Raw genomic sequence first — 10,389 nt, forward strand, 5'->3', positions numbered from 1 at the left:
GTTTTATACTCGTGTTTATGATAGTAATAGTTTTTATGGTTGGTATACCCTTAATTATCATTTAAATAGCGTAATAAAGATTTTTATGAAATGTACAATGTTAATTTCCAATTTTTGAAGCCAAATCCTGCCAAAATTTTCTATAGGAGCAAAAAAAAAATTCTGAATAAAAGTTCTTCCTCGTGGTCTTAACTACCCAAAAAGGCAAAAAAATTTTGATAATTATGACTTTTTTCATCTTGATGGGGAGGGGGTTCTTTAACTGCACAAGCAGTTATCTGGCCAGCAAATTGTATTCATCTTTTCTGATTTCTAGCAACAGTACCTGAAGCTGCAGCATTTGTGGAATTGTCCTGCGAATCCGAATGAGGACTCATTTTCGAAAGAATTAAAGGCGTAACGATTCCATGGATTGTCAAAAGAGCCACTGCGATCTTCAAAACCAGCGAAAGACCTTTTACTTTATTCATGCACGATTTTTTATCCTTTTTATCCTTTTTGTCCTCCTTTTTTGTTTCGTTGTTGATTTGCTGATTAACGTTGACGACGACATTCAACGGAACAGATGAAGGATCCTCTGAACTCTCTTGCTTTTTTAAACTTAATTTTTCCTTCATTTCACGATTTTTTCGAGTATCTTTTTCTGCTAACCGGAGTTTACGGTGACTCGGCTATGATATTCTCAATTTGCAATTACAGTGAATATCATATTTACAGAATGAGCAATTTAGCGAAACGGCCCCATTCGAGTGCCACCTCAATATTTTGGGAGATCTTGGATTTTTTGCAGAGAAATAATCGCATCTTTTGCTAGTTGGAGAATTTTTCAATAGTGTCTTCCTTGATTTCCTTGAAAAAGGGATAAAACTTGGAGAAAACTCTTCTCAGAAAAGCAAAAAATAAAGATAATTAATAGTTGAAAATAAGAATCAAAGTAAAAAAATAAAATCAAAATGAACTTTTTGGAAACTTTGCAAAATCATACGCATCAACAAAGTGGCAATGAATATACCATGTAGATGAAGGTAAAGTCAGCTCTTTTTGAATAATCCAGCGACGATTTTACGGCTCATCTGGGTTTCGAAGAAATTCATCATTTTTAATAGAAGTTAGAAGTTAATAGAATAAGCCGGAATAAGCGGTTATTTTGTTCAACCACGATTTCAGCTAACTCGAGCCGCAGCTTATCAAAAATTAAATGCGGCCAGCAAAGAAAATAAATTAGAATAAAAAAAGTGTCGTCTTTCCACTTGATACAATGGCCTTGTGGATCCGGCCGATTTCTCGAGCGCGATGAATGATTCTTTCTGACGGAATTCTGCATAAAGCAGGTTTTACCTTTCGGTGAAAACAACGAAGAGAAAAATCATTTTTTCAGATGAAGGAGAGCCGAAGTTAATTTTGAGCAGAAGAAACGCGAGAAACTAGCAAACAAATTAATTGTACAGTTAACTTCTGGGAGAACGCCGCTTAAAAAAAGGAACAGCATATGAACTGTACATTATGAAAAATAAAAATTGTGAAAATAAAAGCTCAACTTATTCCAAGGCAAAGAAAAAGCTCTGACATTAAGAAAAAGAGCACGAACGGAGAGTAAACTTTCCAGCTGTCAGACAAGCAACATTCGAAGTCTTTTCGCACTTTTTTCCATAATACCGTAGTTTTTTCTCTCTCAGAGATCACTCGCCATGGTTTTTGAAGAAGAAAATGAAGGAATTGAAAATGCGATTTTCAAAACAAAAATCACGGTAATTTTTATCTTTATTTGTGATCATCTGATAGGGATGATACTGTTCAGCTAAAAAGTTTAATGGGCATTACAGCCAGCTCAATCATCTTACTAAAAATAAATTTCAAAAATAGTGCCTCGACTGTGACTGCATCGGGACCCTGAGAAAAAAGGGCAAGACGGTTTATCTTTTTCCGGAAGAAATTCTGACAATCCGAAGCATTCGCACTCAAGAATATGATATCAAGAAGAAGGAGAAAACATGGAAAAAAAAGGTCACTGCGAAAGTGAGCTTGGCGAAACACGGGAACGCCACCGATCCACAGCAGTTCAGCTATTTGACTCTTGGCACCATTTTCTGGGTCACTGTTATGCTCATAGGTACCCTCTCGAGTAATTAAATTAATAATTAAATATCTAATTTCGCAAGCAAACTTCGCCTCTTTGGAAAAATCCCGCGGCGTTACGACTTTTCTGACGTCGAGCTGTCACCGAAACTACAAGAAATGCGTTAAAATCTCGACAATGGACTTTTGCGGCCATCTAATGAAGCAATGCCGTGACACCAAGGAGTTTATCCTTCCTGAGCCGGTTTCGAAGGTCGAGCCTGTCAAAGCGGCGCCGCTTGTTTTTTCACAGGCAGAAAACGAAGTGAATCTCCGCCGCTGCCAGAAGAAACGCTTTTACGACCAGAAAGTCTGCCGCCATCTCTGCTCGAACACGCTGGTTTTGAAATCAACGAGGACCAACCCAATCACGCCCTGCGAGTCAATCTGCTTTGGGCTGACTAGAAGTTTCGATTCCGCCGGAGAAGTTTGCCCATTTCAGAAGTACTGTTCCAAAGGTTGTCCGTGTCCTCATTACGAATGCGAGAAGTTGGAGTCGCCTCAAAAATTTGTTCCAGTTTTTGATCTCCGAAAATCTGAAAATAGTTTAAACTTGTCAGAGCCTATCTTTAACATATCATCTACAACCCAGTTGACATCAACTGAGTCAACTTCGACGACTTGGTCAACAATGTCGTCTTCACCGCAGTCATTATCCACTTGGTCAACTCCACCAAGAACAACATTAACATCTCCAATAACAACTTCAACTCCGTCAACGATGTCTTGGATCAACTCAACTACCCAATCAAATGGAACAGAAAGTGAACCTGAAGAACAAAAATTTGCGATTTTATTGGCCGATTTTTATGAAAGAAATCAATCAAAAACGACAAATGCCTCAGATTTTTTGTTTTCTTATGAACGGTTTTGATCAATCTAAAAGAATGTCATCAAAGCTAAATTGTGTTAGCATTCAAAAGTCTCCCGGTAAAAATCCTTCAAACCAAAAAAGTCGACCGGTACTACTTTTCTCAACGGTGAGCATTACTTGATCGATGCCTTTGGAAACTTGTTGAAAATGAAAGAAAATGGCGATGCCCCGATTTACGTTCCGAATCGACGAAAAGATTTGTACGCATTTCATTTATATATTCTTTAAAGATCAAAGTTTGGATCGCGACAAAAGCCAAGTCTTTTGTTTGGCATAAAATTGTGTCGCCAAGGCGCCTATAATGTTTCGTTTTAAAGAGGCCGCTTCGTTTTCCACTTTGGATCGTCGATTGGAACTCACCATATTGAGATTCGCCTTAAAGACAGAGATCGAAAGATCTTCCCCGTCGTTGTTATCTGAAAACGGTCGAAAATCAGATGAACACTAAAAAGATTATTTGATAGGTCAAGAATGCCTCCACCCTGTTGTGGTCCTGTTCTACTCTCTAGTCCTACTGTAGCCTCTTGATAACACGGAAAAGGGTAGTTTAGGTTTTGTATTCCAGTTAGGTGAACACTGACTTTACACTTGATTTAGTATGAGTTGCACAGACTGAACGCAGTGGAAAAGCGGCGGGCGACTTTAGATCTCAATCAGATTCAACGGCTTCTTTCTGACCTAACAGCTCCTCAGTCTTCGAAGTCTTCTGACGATTGAAGACTCTTGAATTCAAGAAAGAAGTGTAGAGATGATTCAGCGGAAGATGTCCAACAGGAGAAGAGATGAAAGCAGGGTTGAGCCAAGCATCTCAATTTGCGATTGGCGTTGAGAAGATCGAACCAAGCGAGAATCAAATATGCAGTCAATTGGCCCAACAAGAAGATTAACCTTGGTTGGGCACTCATGTTTTGGAACGATGAGTGGCGCGTTAGCAACTTGGTTTGAGCATTGTTCCAGTTGGCAATTTTCGGCAAGGCATGAATTTGTAAGAAGGTTCTAGATGAAGCAGACGGGCGGTTCCGCATCGAGATAAGTACAGTGAAATTCTGATTATCGTAGCAATTGAATTCTCGCTATTTTTGGACCAGTGTGCGTACAAAAATTTTGGTGAACTGAAGCTCTTTTGAGCCAGAGGCGCTGAGGCGTAGCTTAAAAGAACATCAGAAGCAGCATGGTCGAGCAGTTCGCTGTAGCTATCTTTAGATGAATAAGACGAGTCAGCACTTGCATCAGCTGGCTTTCGCTCGGATTCCTGTGTTGAAGTAGGGTCGACGGCGTGTCTGTTATGCGACTTTTGAAGAGATTCTAGATCTGGCGAGTTCAACGGAAAGTGCGTGTGAATCGCGACCAAAACTTGGAGTGTGGTGTCTGTTTGAGCATCAAGAAGCAGTCATTTCTCCAAAATGCTACTGGCCAAAGACATCTTCGCGGCAACAGCAAAAATTTAATCTGTTTCTCAGCAGTTGTAGATTTTTAGACGTTCATCGTGGTTGAGAGTCTCAACTTGAGACAAGCCTCACTTACAGATTCATGATCGCTTGCATTGATGGTGCGAAGAATCAGCCGATTCACTCTCGCGCCAATCTCGGCGGGAAAGGAGAAGGAGAATTCGCGGGAGACGATGAAGTCGAGAAGGTCCGATTGAAGTCGACAAGTGTATTCAAAGTCGGCAGTATCGATGAGTTCATCGGGGTGCAGAATTACGTGAGTCATGAAGTGCAGATGCGCAGTGAATCATGAGCAGCAGCGTAGTCGGCGGAAATGGGGGCGATCAGCGATTCAAATGGATTTCCTCGCGTTTGAAACCCAGCGGACTTGTGGAAATAACTGGTCGGGTTCTTGAGCAATCGTTGAGCTGCCGAAGATCAACGGCGGCAGAAGAAGAAGCTTTTCTACCTATGGAGTGCGCTGAAGTTGATTCCAAGTCGAATAGCTTCGAGCGGCGCGATTCCGCGTCTTTTTCAAGCTCCAGCTGTTTCGGGCGACGTTGATGCAAGTGATGAGGAGGTGGTATGCGGTCATGTGGGTATTATACCCACGTTCACTGTTCAACTCTGACGTTGGTATTTAAACCCTCGCTCACTCTTTTTTCCGAACATGGGTATTCGATACCCACGTTCGCTCTTACTGGCGAACGTGGGTTTTTTTCAGGCTTTTTGAAAACAGTTCCGTTCTAGAGTCTCATCTGTTTTGATAAAGGCGGGAAAGAAATCGATCGAAAAGGTTCATTTTATAGCTCTGATTTGAAATATTTTGGAAAATCCTTCAAGACAGGCGCGTAGCGCATACCGTCTCCAGCTTCGGCCGCAGAACCAAGCCGTCTTACACCCTTTACGCTGGACTTTTATTTTCGAGGTGAAACGTGGATGTGATCAGAGTTGGAAATGTAGTAACAGGTTGCTACTACATACTACCATTACTACCACCAGAACACAGCGCTCAATAATACCTCTACTACATACTACCTCTACTACCTCGATTTTCAAAAACGGCTACTACATACTACCATTACTACAAAAAAATGTAGTATGTAGTACCGATCAGATCTGGTAAACTAGGCGGTGAGGATGACGTGGCCTCCGATTTAACCAATGAGAGCCAGCCCTTGCTCTCTCGGTCTGAGAGGGCTTCAGACCCAGATTTGCAGCCGCCTTAACTACCAAATCTGATCGGTATGTAGTAAGGAGTTTACTACCATCATGTGATACCGTAGAGGAGTTCAACAACGGCACTAACAAGTTAAAGTTGACCCAGCGAGGCGGGCTAGAAGATGACGAATCGAGCAGTACGTCTCGGGAAGTTTGAGTCGACCAGTGCGAGGCAGTGGCAGAAAGGGCGCTTCCGTTGGCGTCGTTGGTGTCGAAACAAGTTAGTTTAGGTCATGAGTTGAGCGGCAGAATTTCGGTAGTGCTTAACTTGGCGGCAGAATCGATAAAGTCGAAACGAGTACCTGCGTTGACTCCGAGTAATAAACTGATCAAGTTTATTTACTCCTTCAGGGGCATTGTGAGAAGCAAATTAAGGCAGTTCCGAGGTAAGAATCACCGTTCGTGGTGGAGCAAGTATCAGCAGAAATGCAGCGGTTCAAAGGTCTCCAGAAGTCTCCAAGATCGCGTTGTAGCCGAGTGAAACCAGGCGATCGAAAGCGTGTTACTTATCGTGAAGTATTCCAGTGTCCGGCAAAAGCAATGAGCACATCTGTTGTCACCAGTTGATATGTCCGAAGTGCCTTCTTAGTTCACGAGGTCTTGCTCTACTCTCTAGTCTATTTGTAGCCTCTAGATAACACGGAAAAGGGTAGTTTAGGTGTTGAATCCAAGTTAGGTGAACACTGACTTTACACTTGATTGTGTATAAATTGCACAGACTGAACGCAGTTAAAAAGTAGCGGACGCCTACAGATCTCTCTCAGATCTTACGGCTTCCTGCTGACCTAATATTATTAGAAATTTTTGACCAATAAAAGCTCCCCAAGCGGCCGTCTAGACAAGTGTTACTATTACGCGCCTGATTATAACCTTAACAGATTCGAGGAAGCCCAAGGTGAGAATCAGCTGTTAAATTTTCCTTGTTCCTTGACACTTAAGGCTACATCGCGAGCAACCACGTCAACGCTCGAACATCTTCAATCAGCTTCGGCGGCACATTTATTTTGATGAGCTTGAGACTCGGCACAAACTGGATCACCATCTCGAAAACAGTCGCTCTTAACTCAATCCGAGCAACAGAGCAGTTGGAGAAGGGCTGGAGAAAAGACGAAATCACTGTTCCAGCTATGTTTCGCGACTTTGATCCAGTGCACGTGATTCCTCTGGAACGGATTCAAAAGATATTTTCTACTTGCCCTTTCGGTTTTTTCTGTGAATCCTAAAAGATCGACCTCGGTCAGTTGATGCTCATTCTCGTCACTAGAAGCATTGCCCTCTCCAACACGCAATACTCACTTTTACTCGAAAAAGAGGGAAAATTCCTGACGCTCGGCAATGAATGGATCGGCTCCTTGGTCAAGTACGAGCGAGAATCGCGTTGTTTCTCTGGTTTGTACGCTCCGAAAGATTACGCTTATTCAAATGCCTTCGGAACCAACAACGACGAGTGTGAGTATTTCATCAATGGCTTCATAAACAACGATCGTATTTATCTCCAGAATATTGTTTTTGATACAACTTTTGAAATTTTTTTCGACTTCGGAGAGGATCTTAATTTTTAAAGTATCGTCGTTATTTAACTTTGATTATCTTATGCTCTAATACCATAAGTTGTTGCCCGTAAGTCTCTAGATATAAGTTCATCCTCTAAAAAGATCACATCGAGCTCGATTTCCGACAACAAAGTGCTGAAAACAAAATGCTTGTGACTAGCAACCCGTATTTCGAATTCCACTTAGATGTCTTTCCGTACTTTGCGAAAAACGCTGTCAAAACACAAACTGGTTTTCCGCAATCAGGCGAGGCTCTTGAGCAAACAAGCATAATCTTTTAGTAGCAAGTCGTTACCAACAGGCTTTTAGTAACAGCGGTAAACGGAGCCCGAAAAGCAAGCAGTTTGTCTCCACCGTATCCACTGGCGATTCTGCCCGATTTCCCTTTTTCGTCTTTCAATGAGTCACTATTCCATATTTCTTCTTTCGAGCTGGACTTTAACGAAACGCGAAAACTCACTCTGGATATAAAGGAAAGAGTCTAAATTTTAACGCTGATATCAGAATTTCTAATCGAAAATATTCTCGACTCTCAGAAGACCAAATCGTTTCTCACAAAAGCTTCGAAAATTCTGGAATTTCGATCTTATAATGAAAAATCTATCATCGCAATTAAAACTTACGAAAACAGCTCGATAGCGATTTTTTCCGATTTTTTCGATGAATCGATCATGTTAGACGATCAGTTAAGCACGAATTGGACATCTCTTGAATTCGTTTTCAAAGTCGAAGACGACTCACTATTTTTCCTTGCTGTGAGGAAAAGAGGCGAGGAAATAGCAACAAGGCAAATGAACGAGCTTCAAACTATGGGAGAAAAGAGAATCAGAGTTTTCAAATTCGACGACGAAACCGAAATCAAAAATGTTTTTTTCTATCAAAATCGACCGAGTCAGATTCTTGTTATCTTATCTGAACCAACGGAATCACCAAACCATTATGCTCTGTTTGGAGACGGCTTTAAAAACGAAAATGCAAGCATGATTGTTCCAACGATTCTTCAGAACAAAATCTATTTCTCTAAAGCTGCTCTTGTGAAAGGCCAGTTGCATCTTTTCGGCGGCGCTCAGAGGAGTAAACTAGTAGACTGCTCTTTGAAACTCCTTCTTGACTATTTTTTAGATAATTATTCTTGTCGAATGCGAATTTAGGCTTCTCCCGATTCGGCTTCGGAATAAATATTATGGTGGAAGCAGTGCGCTTACAATTTCAAACGGAACTGAAGGTTCGTCGCAAGAATATATTATTATTTTTCACACTTTTCAGCTCTTGTTTGTTTTGATGGTGTAACAGACAAGAAGTGCGAGATTTTTAACGGCACTGCTGTTGAAAAACTCGCATTCGAAGTAAGAGAGGGGCACTGGGCAGGTGGACTTGCTCATTTTAAAGGACGGCCAACAGCAGTCGGCGGTCAAAATTATCCTGAATCGAACCAAGGATATACGGAAACCCTGACTAAAAATGGCTGGGAAAAACTGCGTCCTCATCCAAGGTTATTTTATTTTGCAAATTTTTTATTCAGCATGATTTAAGATGGATACAGGGTTTTTCTGTTGTTGGATTGCCGTCGGGATCAATTGCTACGTTGGGAGGTTGGGATATGGAGAAATTAGAAAATTTCATGAAGATTTTCGTTTTGAATGAATTTGAAAAATGGACAATAATTGGAAATTTGCTTCAAGTAAGTTCATTTCGGGGTATTTTGAAAATTTGATAATATTTATTATTTTAAAAAATCTATATTTTTCAGCCTTGTTTCGCTGGATCGGCAATTCAAGTCCGCGACGCTATATATTCATTCCCTGGAGAGAGCGACGAATCGACTCGAATGATCCAACGCGTAAATCTAGGTAAGTTTGACCAGTTTGTGAAAAAACTTCTTTCGGAAAGCTTTCGATAATTTGAAGAGAAAAGTGATCAGTTGATGTTAAAGACGGAGACAATATTGTTGCAGTCGAGTTTGTTGGAGAACATGATAAATATTATTACTCCCCGATTCTGTTCATGTCGCCTTCGAATTTCTGCACCGCCAAAGATGATTAACGTCCTAATCAATAAAATTTTTTACAAAATGATTTTCAAACTATTTGTTCAATTAAAAATTTTTCCAAATAATCACTGAATAATATAAAATTTGTTAATAAAATCAACGAATCACTAGGTCAAAACTCAAAAACTACAAATTATTTTACATGTTATTTATTTAAGAGACTCTTTATACTGTATTAAAGATCTTACACACTACAGTTTTCCGCAGGTGAGCAAATTTTCGACGACTCTGGATTTGAACCGACTCAGAAATGACGAGGAACTAGAAAAACGCCGGAAAAAGGAGCAAAACTCTGCGCAGAACCATCAATTATCGACTGTCCGATGAGTCGTCTCCTTTTACTGATTTTTTTTATATGATATTAAGCTGACCAAGAATTTCAATTGAAATAGGCTGCTCCTGGATCGCCCGAAATCCTGGATCGCCCGAATCCTGAATCGCCCGTTTTCCTTGATCGCCCAAATCGGGCGATTCAGGATTCCGGGCGATCCAGGATTTTGATTTTGAAATTGAAATTTGATGATGAACGCGACGTTTATTGGAACACTCTGAAGTTCAGAGTCTGAACGTAAGGCCAGGACACAGGAGGTGACAAGCCGAGAGTCAATAGATGCAAGGGACCACACCGCCGGTGCGGACTCCTGTAAAGAGAACTAATGAACACAAGTTTGAGCAAGACTCGGTGTGAGCCTTGACTTTAACGCAAGGTGAGTTAACATAATCATTTAGTCTCTAAAATTTATGATACGTTATAACGTAATCATTTACATATAATTTTTGATAAGAATTTGAAATTCGTTCAGAACTGAAATCAGCTGCATTTTCAAAGAGGCAATGAATAAAGATGAAGTCAAAGTCAGCTCTTCTTTTTGAATAATTCAGCGACGATTTTACGGCTCGTCTGGGTCTCAAAAAGATTCATCATTTTTAATAAAAGTAATTCGATAATAACAAATTGCAGCAGCTCTATTTTAACTAGCTCATCTTTTCTCTCTTTCCATTTTTCTGAGAACGATAGGCAAAAGGTTAAGTTTTCCTGAAATGGAGCGGCAACGATAAGTCGAAATAAGCGGTTATTTCGTTAAATCACGATTTTAGCTATTATAAATGGATGATTTTTTTTTTGGCGAGATTCTGCCCGAAGCAGGT

General features: G+C 40.6%; 1 protein-coding gene across 1 annotated transcript; it reads left to right on the plus strand.

The window, feature by feature from the left end:
* Positions 1-7,651: 7,651 nt before the first annotated feature.
* LOC145712300 (uncharacterized) lies at positions 7,652-9,233 on the plus strand. The gene is made up of 6 exons (XM_081789987.1): positions 7,652-8,272; positions 8,313-8,415; positions 8,457-8,682; positions 8,724-8,871; positions 8,941-9,040; positions 9,124-9,233. The coding sequence occupies exons 1-6, from the start codon at positions 7,862-7,864 to the stop codon at positions 9,231-9,233; spliced, it is 1,098 nt and encodes a 365-aa protein (XP_081646113.1). The 5' UTR covers positions 7,652-7,861.
* Positions 9,234-10,389: the final 1,156 nt, after the last annotated feature.

Source organism: Oikopleura dioica, chromosome 1 (assembly GCF_907165135.1).
Source record: "Oikopleura dioica chromosome 1, OKI2018_I68_1.0, whole genome shotgun sequence".
NCBI classification, from domain to species: Eukaryota; Metazoa; Chordata; class Appendicularia; order Copelata; family Oikopleuridae; genus Oikopleura; species Oikopleura dioica.